The sequence below is a fragment of the Bos grunniens genome, chromosome X, assembly GCF_055505025.1.
Source record: "Bos grunniens cultivar Pamir isolate PY7600 chromosome X, Bosgru_T2T1.0, whole genome shotgun sequence".
Classification (NCBI taxonomy): Eukaryota; Metazoa; Chordata; class Mammalia; order Artiodactyla; family Bovidae; genus Bos; species Bos grunniens.
This window is the reverse complement of record NC_141194.1, coordinates 106,383,568-106,397,999: the sequence shown is the minus strand read 5'-3', so window position 1 is coordinate 106,397,999 and position 14,432 is coordinate 106,383,568. Positions and strand designations below refer to the sequence as shown.

The 14,432-nt window shown below is 59.4% G+C and overlaps 1 protein-coding gene across 8 annotated transcripts in view; it reads left to right on the top strand.

The window, feature by feature from the left end:
* ATP2B3 (ATPase plasma membrane Ca2+ transporting 3) overlaps window positions 1-14,432 on the top strand; it is a 59,485-nt gene that overhangs the window by 6,730 nt on the left and 38,323 nt on the right. For 6 of the 8 annotated variants that reach the window (XM_086389605.1, XM_086389603.1, XM_086389604.1 and 3 more), the window contains exons 1-2: window positions 11,025-11,245; window positions 11,575-11,901. In XM_086389605.1, coding sequence (XP_086245731.1) covers window positions 11,161-11,245; window positions 11,575-11,901 — 412 coding nt within the window. In that variant the 5' untranslated portion in view covers window positions 11,025-11,160. Of the gene's footprint in view, window positions 1-11,024; window positions 11,246-11,574; window positions 11,902-14,432 lie in introns of those variants that run through there. The other 2 variants (XM_086389609.1, XM_086389606.1) reach the window with 1 other exon arrangement.

Sequence of the window (14,432 nt, the reverse complement as noted above, 5' to 3'; positions counted from 1 at the left end):
CAGTGCGCTGGGCATCCCAGCACAGCCGCGTGCTGACACCCACCCTGGACCCCTCAGTGGTGAGGCCGGTGGCGGTGGGCTCGGGGCCAAGCCTCTGTGAGACGACCGCTGCGCAGCTCATGGTGGCGGGACCAGTCCAACCGTGAATGCTTGGTGCCCTCAGTTGGGGCACCCGCTTCCCTGCCTCGTCCGGGTGTCCAGCTGCCAGGTGGGCCCAGAGGGACCTTCCCTGACACCCGCTCCCCAGCCCTGGGCCTCAGCTCCATTCCTGCGAAGTGTCCTGTGTTAGTTTGGAGCCAGGGGCCTGGGAGGGAGGCTCGTGAGCCAGGGCCGAGGGTCTAGGCCCCTTGGTGCTGGGGTTCTGGCTGTACTGGGGGCCCCCCATCCTACCTGATCCCTCCTTCCTGGGCTGCTGACTGGGCCCTTCCTCCCAGGGCCCGGTGGGAGGTGCCTGAGTGTGCTCCTCTCCTCTGTCCTGGGGAGCACAGCAGAGCGAGGGTGCTCCCAGCATCCCCATCCACCCACAGGGCCAGAGGCCAAGGACTGGCTGGGGGCTGCTGCCTGGGACCCCGGCCCTGGAGGCCCCTGGAGAGGCCCATGCAGCTGCAGCTCTGGGTGGGAAGGGGGCGGTTTGGTCAGGGCCCCCGGCCTCCATCTTCTGACGAGGAGACAGCACTGTCATCTGATTGCAGGGGGTGCCAGACCTGTCCCCCCAATTCATCTGCCAGCATCCACCAGTCCCTTCCTGGCTCTCGGCCTTAGTGGGCCATGATCAGCCCAGTGGGGGGCACTCAGACCCTGTATTATTGTGATGGGGGCCCTCCTGGCTCTGCGTGACCCCCCACTCCCTCCCGAGCACCCGCCTGGGGCTGCAGGGCTTCACTGGAGAGGCTTCTGCATTTGTGTGTGGGGTCCTCCATCAGAGATAGCTTTCAGGACCCAGGAGCACACAGGGTCCATGATTCAGATGGCAGCCAGGCCCCTGCCGTCTGGTGCCCTGGTGACCTTCAAATCCTGCCATGGCTGCCAGCTGGGGTTGGTAAGGATGCTGGAGCAGAGTCTGGGAGTCATGCAGATGCCCCTCCCTGGGCTGCAGCTTCCAAGCTGTCCTCCATGGTGGCACTACCATCCACTCTCTCCTCCTCTGTCCATGCTCGGCAGCAGGTCAGCCTGGAAACATGGTCCGAACACTCCGGTGTGCTAGCCTTTCGTGTGTGGGTCACAGAAGGTCAGCTGGACTGGACTGCAACATTCAGTCTGAACGTGTCTCCTCTGCCCCACCTAGCATCCTTGCCATTCACCTGTCCCAGTGGGGTGCCCATGACCAAAGTCTTTGCTACATACTTGGTGTGGCCTGTGCCCAGGGTCGCTGTATGGTAATGATCCTCATCACTCCTTTCTCCTGGCCATTACACCTACCTCCAACCTCCGGGCAAGCTGGGTCCTATGAGGGACCCAAAGAGACCTGCTTTGCCATCACTCAGAGACCCCCTAGGTGGGGCCCAAGTTAGCCCACACATCTCTGGTCCCCCATCTGCAGCCCAGCCTTCTGGACTCTTCTTTTGGCCAAGGGGAAATAGGGGTTCCTCCCTGACGGTCCTCCAGCCCCTGACCTTGACTCGAAGAGTCCTTCCAAGCCTGCCTTCCCAAGGGGAGACAGAAAGCAGACCCTTCCCCACGAGGACCCATAATGGGGCCCCCCTCCATCCCTAGGAGGAAGCGTGTGTCCTGACAGTCTCCTTATCTAGTCCCCCTGGGCCTGCAGCATCCCATGGCCTCCAGCTCTCTGTAATTTCCTTAATTACCTGCTTAGGACTTGGCTGCTTCCGGTGGCTTGGAGCTGGTTCTAGGGAGTGGAAGCTGGCGGGGTGGGCACTGTGGTACCATGGACAGAGCCAGAGAGATTTTTTTTTTTTTTTTTTTTTTTTTCCTTTTTTTTTTTGGTGGGGGGATCAGGATTGAGAGCCCCTCATTCTATCCACATGTTCTTGGCGATGAAAGCCTGGAGGTCAGGCCTCCGCAAGCCCCACGTGTGTGTTCTCTGCTCCTTGGGGGGCCAGAGGCATGCCCCAGGGGCCAGGCCCGAGTGCTTCTGGGTCTCCCCCACAAGCCCACCATTCCTGAGCCCGCCAGCCAGGCCCTGTTCTGCAGAACAGGCCCAGGACCTAAGTGGCTACCACCTGCTTTCAGGGTAAAGCAGGAGGGCAGAGTGTGGCAGCCTGGCATGTGGGGGCAGGGCGGCTGGCCCGGGCTCCCTGCTGCAATGCAGCGCTCTCCTGGCACGGCGGCCGTAATTGGATAATTAGTGTCACTGTGCTTCCTGCCTGTGGGCTTCTCCACTCCTGCTCGCTCTTGCTGTCGCCTTCCCTGGCAGGAAACAAATGACTGCTCCCCCCACCTCCAGGGTAGAGTCATGACCCCCATAACGCTGCAAGGCCCCAGCAAGTAAAAGGGCTTCCCACTTCCCTCAGGGATGGAGGGGTACCCGGCAATGTGAGGCCACCCATGTAGGAGTGTGGACTTCCCCCCAGAAGCATCCTAGGGACTCAGCTCCTCTCCAGGCCCCCCACCCAGGCCTCGTGGTCCTCAGGAGGGATTTGGGGCCTGGGTCGGCTTGAGGATGGCCCCAGAAATGGGGAAGCATGTGAAAGGCCCCCCCAGGGGTCAGCCCCTGGCCAAGCAGAATGGTCTGCCCTCCCTGGTGGAGCCTGGTCCCAACCCGTGAATTCTGGTCTACAGGTGTGGCTGCTGGGCTTGAGAAAACCCTCCAGGGAAACGGGCCCCTGGGGCCCTTCCTATGTGGGCAGTGTGTGGTGGTAGCAAGTTCACAGCAATGGCACCAGGAGGAACAAGGCACCTTTCCCTGATTCCGAAGTGGAGACCAAGAGAGGTTGAGAGATTTGTGCCTGGCCTCACTCTAACCCCAACATCCCCAATCTCTGAGGTATATGGAAACAGATTTCCTGTCTGGTCACTTTGGTGAACTCTTTGAATTGGTTTGAACCACATGTTCATCACTTTTCTGGGCCTCTCTGGCCCATCACTTGGCAGATGAGCAATGTAGAGTTCTCCGCAATCAGACTACTTGAGTCCACATCGGCCACTGCTCATTGCTGGCGGTGTGATCCTTTTCTGTTTTAAGAATGATTTATTGACTGCAGAAGACTTTCGTTGCAGCCTGCAGGGTCCTTGATCCTCACTGAGACATGTAGGAGCTGCAGTTTCGGCATGTGACCTCCCAGTTCCCCAACTGGGGACCAAACCCAGGCCCCCTGCCTTGAGAGTGCAGAGTCCCAGTCACTGGAGCACCAGGGGAAGTCCCTGGCTTTTTGATCTTGAGTGAGTTCTTTAACCTCTGTGCCTCAGCAGCTTAGTCCTGATTTGGGGATAATGACTCCTCCCGCCTTTGAGGCTTGGGGCACAGAGGGAATGTGGAATTCCACCATGACACAGAAAGGTGCTCGGTATTGCCTGTGACCCGATGGCTTGTCTGTGTCTCTCTCTCCAGTACTCTGCTGGTTCTGTCTTCTCCTTTGCCTAGAACTTCTAGGACAATATCAAATGACACAGATGAGAGGGAGCCCAGTTCAGAACCACCCCATGTTCCAGGGAACCCATGGAAATGTCACAGATTAGCAGGTCATGGAAACTTCAGGGAGGCCTCCTGGCTCTCCGAGAACCAGAGCTGACTTTGGTCAGGGAGGTAAGGCAGGCATCTTACCTGCTGGCTGAGTTCCTCCCTATATACCTGAATTACCCAGGAGAGAGACTTAAGCTCTGTAACAGAGACCTAGCTTAATGAACATAAAAGCGAAAGGGAGAGAGGATTTCTTCTGTGCGTAAAAGTCTAGGGAGGCAACCTTGGGCTACTTGGCCATCAGGGAACTGGCTTCTTTGCATGGCATTGCCATCCGTGACATATGGATTCCACATGCCAGATGGAGCAAGAAAACTGCCTCTGCTCCAGTCTTCACATCAGCATTCCAGCCGGCAGGAAGGAGAGGGGCAGGGGAGAACACATCCTTCTCTTTAAGGACACAACCCTGAAGTTGGCTCTGTCCCATGTGCTGAGAACCCTTAGTGCTGCCTGAGAGTAATGCAGTTCCATGTCCCTTTTGCTCGCATTGGCCAGGATCTAGTCACATGGTCCTCCGTAGCCACACTGGAGTTGGGGGAGGATAGTTGTTAGCTGGATGACTAGACTCCTAGCTAAAGATTAAAATACGACGTGGGAAGATGGGAATAGAAATCAGGGAAAGTCTAGCAAGTCTCTGCCACGAGCTCTTGGGGATTCGTGAGCAGCTCCTAAGGCTGGATTGTCTGCTCTGGCCACACCACCTTCTGGTTCCTTTGGAGAACAGGGTGGTGTCAGCACCTCTGAGGAAGTGCACATGTGCAGCAAAGAGAGAGGGGGCACCCACGGAGGCCCTGGGGGCCACACGGCTTTCCAGAAGGGGACAAGAGTGGTAGCAGTGGCTGCCAGCAAGTCTGGCCTCTCAGCTCATCTGTTTCTCTGCCATGTATTGAGGCAGCCACACAGCTGAGGCAGGCTGTGGGTGGTGCTGAAAGCCCCCAAGGCCGCAGAGTTCGGGTGCGGGAAGGTCTGCTTAGGTCTCTATGCAGGCAGGTGCTGCTCCAGGAAGTTAACATTCACATGGGCCAAGTGGTCAGCTGATCTGCCGGTCAAGGCAGTGGAAATTCTGTGATGACTGTATGACCTGGGGCACCACAGGAAACTAATCTGGATACAGAGCAAAGGGGCCACATGGCCTCTTAGGTTTCTTAATTGTGGGAAAGCACACAGAACTTCCAATATAGCATCTTGACCATTTTTAAGTGTCCAGGTTGGCGGCATTAAGTACATTCACGTGGGTGTGCAACCATCCCCAGAACGGTCCATCTTCCCCAGTGGAAAATCTGCCCCATTAGACTCTAACTCCCCCTCCCCCAGCCTATGCCCCCTCCCCATCTTCCTCTCAGTCTAGGGTCTGACGATTCTAGGCACCTCATACCAGTGGAGTCATACGAGGTCTGTCCTTGTGTCTGGCTTCTCTCACTGACCATCACGCCTTGTCGGTTCAGCCGTGTTGTAGCGGGTGTCTCTTAAAGGCTGAATCACACTCCATTGTGGGGCTGGGCCACGTTCTGTATATCCAGGCATGCATTGATGGAGTCTTGGGTGGTTTTAAATGTTATAGTTATTGCGAATAAGGCTGCTGTGAACACGGGCGACGAATATCACTTCAAGGCCCTGCTTTCCCTTCTGTTGGGGAGATTTCCTTCTAGTAGGATTGCTGGATCCTGTGGTAATTGTACGTCTACAGTTTTGAGACCCACCTGAGGGCAAGAGCTGAATCAGGGAGAGCCCAGTCCCTGCCACCTCTAGGAATCCAGACTTGTGTTTCTCTGGATTCTAGAATCCTTCTGGAGTGGACTGTGCTCAGTAGGGACCTCCAATGTCCAGAGTCCATGCATCTGTGATTCGGTTGACCTCACATGGTCCTTTGAGTCTGTCCCTGGGGCAGCCTGGGTGTCCTGGTCACAGCACGAAAGGGGCAGCCCCACGTAGGCGGAGACAGGAGCGGGTGCTGCGCATGAGTTTAGGGAGAGTATTGACCCTTTTCTGCTGTTATTGTTTTTGCCCAAAGCTGTTCCCTGGGAAAGCCACTTGGCGGGTGCACAGATTGTACCAGGAACAAGGGGGAGGGAAGGCATGGAGGTGGGGGAGGGGAGCTGGGCTGTCCCTTTAAATCTGTTTTCTCTGTTTTAGTTCCTTCTTTTATCCCATCCTCCTCCCTCCACTAGCAAAGTGTTGGAGCTGTGAGGGCCCAGGAGCTGCAGTGATGGCGCCTCTGAAATATTAATGAGGCTGTTCTCTGCCTCAGCGCCTTCCCCCCCCCAGCCTCCCTCCCTCCCTCCCTGGCTGAAACCAGGCCTGGTCCTTGGATCCCTCCTTTCCCCTGCCCCGGTGGTCGTGGTCGCCAAGGTGCGTTGGGCAGAAGGGAGGGGGTGGGGCCAGCAGGAAGGCGAGGGCCTGGGCAGGGGTGGCTTGGGTGAAGTCAAGAGGGAGGGGGTGCTGGGACCCCCGGCCCACCTACCTGGGATCACGGGGATCTCCTGGGCAGGACAAGGGGAGGACACCCACTCCCCTGAGTCTCCAAGGGCTCCCGGCCCCAAGCTCATCTGCAGGTTCCAGGTGCCTGGACGTATGGAGAGGAGGGGACTGTTATTTCAAGAAATCCCCACGGCGAGTCTGTGTGCTCAGCCCCCTGGTCACCACACAGCTGGGTCAGCCAGAAGGGCACGTGCAGGGTGGGTGTCAGGTGGCATCTGGTGCCCTGGGACTCTGCCTCGGATGGGACTCAGATGGGACTGGGGACTCTACCGTGGGGGTTCTGCTCCCTGGCGGGGGTGTTCTCAGCCCCAGCTTACTGCCAGGAGGGCCCAGGGACTTCTAGCTGGTGCCACCAGCCACGATCAGTCCACCCCAGGGAGGTGGCAGTGCCAGTCACAGATGCCCGGTCAGCCCTGTGGGCGCAGATGTCCCCCACCCCTTGTCTCCTCCACGAAGACGTTGGGGAATCAGAAGGGCTATCTCTCCTGGCAGCCTGGGGTGGTCTGACCCTCCCTCTGGGGACATGGAAGGCAAGGCCTAGAGGTCTGAGCCTCAGTTTTGCCTTCTCCAAAATGGAGTGAAGGCGTCTCTTTGCCCTCCTGGGGTGTCTGTGAGGAGGCAGTGAGGGAAGCCTCTGGAGCCGGGGCTTGGGAACGGCAGCACCCCCATCTCATTCAGAAAGCTCCTAGCTGCCCAGGGCCCCAGGGGGAGGGGGTTCACAGGAGGCAAAGTGGGGGACCCAGGCAGATTAAGTCAGAGGTGCTGGGACAGCTCCCAAAGCCGGTCAGTGGTGGCCAGGGAGGGCCAGCACAAGGCGGAGAAGACTCCTGGGTTTCTGGTTGAGTGGGCATGAGTCACAGGGCCCAGGGGCAAGAGACATCGGAAAATCCAAGAGTGAACTTGAGCAATCTCCAGCTGTGCCCCACGCGACCCCCCCACCCCCCCAGGTAGCAGCCTGTTGAAAGTCACACAACCAAGGGAGGTAGGTCAGGAAGCCCCCAGCAGGTCAGCTCCTGCCACCCCACCAGTGCCAGCCAGTTTGGGCCAGGATGGAGCAAAGGCCAGAAGGTCTGAGTCCCCTCTCCATGGAGGTTTACAATTCAACTAAGCCAATTAAAGTTTGAGAGATGGAAGTGTACAGAAATGGTATGTTCCCTGCCCTTTCAGTGCCTACAAACCGTTCTAGGCAGCCAGCCCAGGCCAGGAAGTCTCTGTCAGGCCTGCAGCCCTGATAGGCCTGATCACTTCTGCTCTTGGCCATTTCGGGATGACTGCTGTCCTTTTTTTCAGGCGGAGGGAGGCCATCTCCCAGGCTTATAGGGAAACCAAAGGATATGCTGTTTGGTATTGATCTTACTGATGACTCCTATACCTGGTAGCCTGTGGAGTTGATGAAGAGGAACGTTCTTAAGAGCACACTCTCCAACGTGGGAGGGTCAACTTATCATCCCTGCATCCCACCTCTCGAGGCCCCTGGCTTCTCTCAGACCACCCAGGCCTCCACTCACTCACTCGTCTAGGTCCCTGTCCCCAGCCACAGCCCACAAAGTGGGCTCCCCACCCACTCAATAACCACGTGTCTCAAAGAGATGATGACCCAAGCATAGGACAGACCCACTCAGGTCGGCGCCCTGGCAAACAGAGTGAAATAAAGATTTGGCCGTGGGATTCTAAACTCAGTGGCAGTTGGTTTAGGCGGGACTGTGTGGAGAACCATCCATGTGAATTGCCACTCAGGTTTATCAGAGGCCATCGGGGGAGAGGGGGACAGGACCATGTGCTGACCGGGCTACGGGATGGAGCTGACCAACCAGCACAGGACAGGAGCTGAGGGGGCCTTTAAAGAAATGTGCAAAAGGGAGGTCTAGGAGGACTGATGCTGGGGCATGCTTTCTGGGCAGTGCAGCTTGGAGGCACAGACTGACAACTCCTGAACCAGGCCATGTAGTGACCAGTCACCCAGCTGGAGGGAGACCTATAGGGTGGTAGACAGGGAGATCCCTGGGGCCTGCCTGGCAGGCGCTGAGGGCCAAGGAGTGGGCCACAGCTGCAGGCAGGAGGCCAGGCCGCAGCGTGGAGCAATGGCAAATCCAGCCAAGGGACCGCAGCGAGGGGCTAGGAGAGCTCTGTGCCCTCAAAGAAGGCCAGGCCTCAACTCTCAGCCTGTTCCCCTTACCAGGAGTCACTTTGGAGCCAGTAAGGCCACAGCAATGTAAGGAGCAGCTCAGAGCCCCGGTGTGGCTGGATCTGGGCAACCGCTGTTGCTTAATGGAGGAGGATGAAGGCACCCTTGGGTGAGCCCTGGTTGTCAGGGCCAGGAGGGAGGGTGCTGTGCCCTAGAAGGGTGCAACCTTTGCCTGGATGAGCCCACCTGACTCATGTGGGTGGGCCTGGGTGCCTTCCAACCGAGTCTTGTCTGAGTGAGTGTAGAGGCCAAAAGGATAAAAGGAACAGATTGTTCACCTGGCTTCCCTTTTAGAACAAAGCACTGGGGAGGTGGCTCAGTGGGGGGCCACAAAGGCACCCAGCTTGTCCTTGGGACCCCGGGGTCGAACTCACAAGATCTTGGAATGCAGGCCAGTGGCCTGCCTGCCAAGGGCATCACAGCCCAGGGTGAGTGCCGGCCGGAGCTGGGGACTCTGCTCAGGGACAAGTGACTCACATATTTGCCAGATGCCCCCCAGCCTCCCGAACTCATAGTACCCCCAGGTTGATCAAGCTGCCTGTCTGAGCCCTGGGATCAGACTCCTGAGGGTGTCGGTGCCCTGTCCATGGGCCCAGGGCTGATCAAAGCCGAAGCCAGGGCCTCCATAGATGGACAAGACCCCCCTCTCCCCTCCAGCAACCAACAGTCAAAGGGGCTGGGGTGACTGAGCCCAACCTGGCCAGTTTCATCCAGGGTGCTCCCTACTGGGAGTGTCGAGGCAGGGGCACAGAGCTCAAGGCAGAGAAAGCAGGGCGGACAGGTATCCCAGCACAGGCAGCACCTAAGCAAAGGTGGAGAAGGAAGCTGGGGGGGTGGGGTGACAGTTCGGGGCATCTGCAGAGGACTCAGGAGTGTGACTGACAGTCAGAAGCTGCCATTTCGGCCTCTGGCGCTTCCATAAAGAGCCTGCAGTCAGAAGCAGGAGACCCAGATGTCCCTGTGTCTCTGCCCCTTCACCTGGCCAAGTGACAAATAGGAGGGGGATTCCTGCCGTGCCTGCTTGGGTGGGTGGCGCCTTCACAGAGCATCCCAGAAAGAGCCCACCTGGCCTCAGACTAATGCCTGGAATCCTCGCTTACTTCAAGTCCCCTGAGCTCCAGGCGCACCCTGGGGTCCCCACTCCCCCTTCTCCTGCAGCCCCAGCCCTCATCTCCCGCCTCCCTCCCCTATTGTCCGTCATCAGTCAGCAGCCCTCTGCTTGGTGGTGGCCTCTGCCACTCTCGGTGGCATGGGATCAGCAAGCCCGGTTTCCTGTCTGGGACCCTGTCCTGTTACCTGCCTCCTTCCTGGTCTCAGAACACTCTTCCCTCCAGAAAGAATGGCTCACTCCTCCATCCCAGCCCCCAGCTGAAACTGTGCCCCCACCCCAGCACTCTGAAGCTGTTATGGCCATGTGTCTCAGCAGCAGGACCCTCTAGGTACCCACCTCCTGGCCAGAGAGTGCAAGGACCTGTTCAGTCCTGCCCACCCCTCCGTAGCCAGCAGGGATGGCCAGCACGGACACAGAGTAGGTGCTCAGGAAAGATCGGTCAGATGGCGAACAGGAGGGACAGGCAGTGGGGAGATGCGTGGGAGCCGGAGAGGACCATGCATTTGCGAGTCTGCCATCTTGTTCCCACGTCTTCTGGCAAGGAAGGCTGCTTCATGCAGAAACTGTCTAGAGTGTTAACACTTAAGTGCCCAAACTTTGACAACCTGGCTCACTTTAGATGGCCATTGGCTGAGATGCCTTTCAGACTACACCTCCGAGGCAGGGACCGCCTCAGTGTTTAGAGGAACTGAGAGCCCCTCTGTGTTCTGAGCCCCCTTGGGCCAGTGAGCAATGAAGGAAATGAACCTTGTTTCCCAGAGACCTTGGTCTCAGCCCCTGAGTACTGGGGCACATCCCTGCTCCTGGCATTGGCCGGCCTCTGAGAGCAGCCACGGCTCTCCTGAGATCAGAGGCCACACACCTCTCGGCCATTGTGTTTCCATGGGCAGATCTAGATCAGAAACCTGGGTGGGTAGCCAAGAGCTGCTTCCAAGAGGATCCTTGTGAGCTGGGAGCTTCCCCAAAGGTGAGGGATCCAGCCCAACTGAGCGACGTTGCCAGGAGGCATCTGCGCTGGTGTGAAGGCCAAGGCCACATGCGCTGAGACTCGTTCAGTCCTGGGAGCTTAGTGCGTGGCCTTGGCGATGCTGCCACTCCACGCAGGCCACCAGCTGGGATGAGAGGAGGGGAGAGACTAGCTAGAGAAGCTCGAGACCCAGGACCAGACAGCCCAGCGGCCCCTGTGGCCCACACCACCAGACCCAGTGAGGGCTGCGGACGAGGCAGCCAGGGGTACCGGAGTTCCTTGGGCAAGTTTCAGGATGCTCCGTGGAGGAGGAAGGTGGATGGCCTGGGACTTAGCCAGCTGTTGTTAATTTCGGGGAGACCCCAGCTCCTCACTTTGCCATCTGGAGGGCCGGAGGGTGTGGGAGACGGGGTGGCACTGTGTTGTGGGGCAGGGCGACAGGGAAGTCACCCGTGACCTGTGGCTGTTTTCCGCTTTCTCCTCCGCTCTCCCCTTCCACTCCCTCCCTCCCTGCCTCCTTCCCCTTCCCTCTGGCCCTCTCCCCTCCTTTTCCCCTGCCCAACCCACCCTCTCCCTTCCTAGCCCTGGACCCCAGGTGCCCCCAGGGCAGCAGAAACACCCTGTGCACTAAGCCCTGACCTAGCGCCCAGCTGGCTCTGTCCATGGCTTGCCCTGTTCCCTGGACCCCCGCGGGCCTGAAACCTTGAGCCGCAGGGGCCCCGCCGGAAGACCACTGCCCACTGCCGTCAGGGAGGAGTCTTAAATCAGGCAAGCGAGGGAGTATGATGGAGCGTCTACGCCGGGGCAGGACCACCCACTGTTCGTTCCATCCCAACATGTCACGCCTGCTCCAGTGTGGGGGCCCAGGTGAACTTGGGGGACAGCGAGAGCCCCCATGTCCCAGGTTGCCTAGTGCTGGCAGCTGCAGGTCCCCACTGGGAGGCTCTCATTCTTCCTCCTGCCCCCAGTGGCAAGCCCTGCCAGCTTGTGTGCTTGTGGTGGGCAGGACTGAGGGGTAACCTGGCAGGCAGGCCTGGTAGGCATGAGGGCCTGGCCTGGCCTGGGGGTGGTGGTAGGGGGGCGGGGGAATTTTGCACCCAGTGAGTCGTGGCTCGACCTGAGTGCACATTTGCAGAGAACGTTCCAGAGAGGGGACCTTGGTTTCGTCTCAATTGTGCTTCTCACCTCCTCCCCAGGTGTCTGCACTTGGCCCCCCTGGCTACACCTCACCCCGGTGCTGGGACCTCGGGGGGCCGCCTGCCCCCGGCGGAGGCTGCACCTGCGAGAACACCCCCGCCCCCGTGCCACAGGCAGGATGGGCGACGTGGCCAACAGTTCCATCGAGTTCCACCCCAAACCCCAGCAGCAGCGGGAGGCCCCACATGCAGGCGGCTTCGGGTGCACGCTGGCCGAGCTGCGCTCCCTCATGGAGCTCCGGGGGGCCGAGGCACTGCAGAAAGTCCAGGAGGCCTATGGGGACGTGAGCGGGCTTTGCAGGAGGCTGAAGACCTCACCCACCGAGGGTAAGTCTGCCAGCAGGGCGGGTATGCCAGCGGTGCAGAGCCATTACCTCCCCACACTCCTCCCTGAAGAGGCTCCATAGCCCCAGGGCAGACAGGGCTTGCAGTCGCTTCCCAGAGGCACTCTTCACTAAACCATGACCACTATTGTGCCCTTGTGCCCTCCCTGGGCAACCATTTTCCCCTAGAGTGGGAGATGCTCTGCATGGGGCAATCTGCCCCGCTGCCCCCTGCCTCCATCACCAGTGGTTCCCACTCGCATCTCTTCTCTGGATGAAATAGCAATGAAGTACCCAAGCTGAGTAAGGGAGGAAGCTGGCACCGAATGGCACATGCTGGCAGGATGGGCCCTAAACTGAAACCTCAGCAAGGTTTCAGGGGCAGCGGCCCTTGACCAAGTGTTCCCCACGTGCTGTCCCCCTTCTGTGTCCTCCAGAAGGTTCTGGGCGTGGAGGCCTTATGGGTCTGCTGGGAGGCCAGGACCCCCTGGGGGGCAGCCAGCCTTGGCCCCGGATTTCACCAGCTGGAGCATTTCTGGCCTAGCTGTCACCTCCCTGGCAGGGCTACTAGGGCTACCCCAGGCCGGTGCCAGGATGATCCCCAGCCAGCGCAGATGGATCCTGTCGGCCCTGTCTCAGCTGGCACACCTTTGTCCACCAGTGCCCTGGCTGCCACCCTTGTCTCCTGCTCCCTGGCTCCATCTGTGTGCAGATGACACCAGGGCTGCAACAGGGGGTAAAGATGCGCCCCTGCTCCCCGCAGAGGAGGTGGGCCTGAGGCTGGGTGAGAGCACACCCACCTGGCCAGGTCAGGAGTACCGAGGACCTGCCTGCGTCCCTCCTGCTTTGTGCTCTCAAGGGCCCCAGCCTGGTGCAGGTGTGCAATCAATCATGGGCAGATGGCTTGGCTCGGGGCCAGAGGATCTCTATCCTCCCCTCCTCCTAGCCTGTCCCCCCACCCCCAACTTGGGGCTGGGTGGAGGGAGGCCCAGGGTAGAGGGCCATTTAGCCACCAGGGCTCTGGCCTCTCCCAGATAAAAGGAAGCAGATGGGCTTCAGCTGGCAGCTCCTTCCTCTGCCTGTCAGGCCTTGTTAAATATTTAAAATGTCAAGGCCCCTGGGAACATGCCCGATTCTGCCACAGCGGCTCTGGTGCTCACCCGGTGGAGGAGCAGGCCTAGAGAAGAGCAGGTGCCCAGGTGGGTGGCCCAGCCATGGCAGAGGGAGCCAGCCGGCCCGCTCTGCATCCAGAAGAAGGCTCGGGTCCCGGCCCACCTAGATGCTCCCACTGTCATTCAGACACAGTGACCTGAGCTCAAGGATTTGAGTGGGGGGGGGGGCGGTTGGAGAGCAGCTTAGCTGAGCCTCAGGGCCCCCACACACCCCCTGGCAAGGTTGGGAGGAGGCAACAGGCCAAGCAGGTGCATGCTATATTGGAGGAGGGGACTTTGGGTTTCCTCCCAGCAGTAAGTGCATCCAAGAAAATTCCAGAAGCTGGGAGCCTAGGCCAGGCTAGGGTGAGCGGCCCTTCCCCTCGCTGGCCTCCACTGACACTCATGGAAAGGAGAGGCAGATGAGCGGAGAGCCGCGCGATGTGGTCCTAATCCAATTCTGATGGCATCTGGCCTCTGGTCCGGGCAGGGTGCCCATCTGTGTCCATGCCAACCGCCGGCTGCTGCCCCTGCAGCTTGGACCAGGGCAGGACCAGTGTGTGCTCGGAACTGGAGGGGCTGCTGCTGGCTGTCTTGGGTTGCCCCCGTGAGCACTTCTCCGGACCCCGGCGCCAACAGGAAGGCCAAGGCCTCAGGCTGCTCTAGGGCAAGGGAGAGAGAGGCATTGTGGCAGCATCAAGGGCAAACCAAGGCCAATGGACAGGCCAAGGGAGGGAAAGAGGAAACTCCTGGGGAAGGGGCCCTGAGTGCCCGGCTGGTCAGATGGGGCTGGGCAGGCAGCATGCAGATTCTTGAGGCGTGACAGGGGCCCAGGGGCTCTCTAGACAGTGGGTGGGGCCTCTGTGGTTCTTGGTGGCTCCAAGTCCGTGCCCTTTCCCAGAGTGGGGGTAGTGGAGACCCTGGGTGTCTGGGAGATTCAGAGTCCAAGAACCTTCTGAGTAGTAAGCCCACTTTTCATATCTTCTGTAGGTCAGGGGAGTGGGACACAAGCCCTCAGCTGGGTCCCCGGGCCCTTAGGAGCTGAGGTTCTCAGTTTCTCCTAGTGGGAGACCACAGCCTCCAAAAACTTGACCCGCGGCCAGGCCCAAGCACAGTGAGGCCAGCGGAGGAGGGCAGAGGCAGCTGTGGCTGCTGCTGGGGGGAGACAGTGTGTGGCCTCAGCCTAGCTCAGAGGGCGTGTTCCTGTCGGCCCTTCCACCCCGACGGGCTCCATCATCCCCTTCCCGGAAACCAGCTTTCCCTACCCAGCACATGCCCACCCTCCTTCTTTCAGACTCCTCTATACCACCCTCAGCACGTTCATCTTCTCAAGTCATCTGGAACCATGTCTTGGGTGGCTTTTCAAGCCAACAAGGAGCACCCC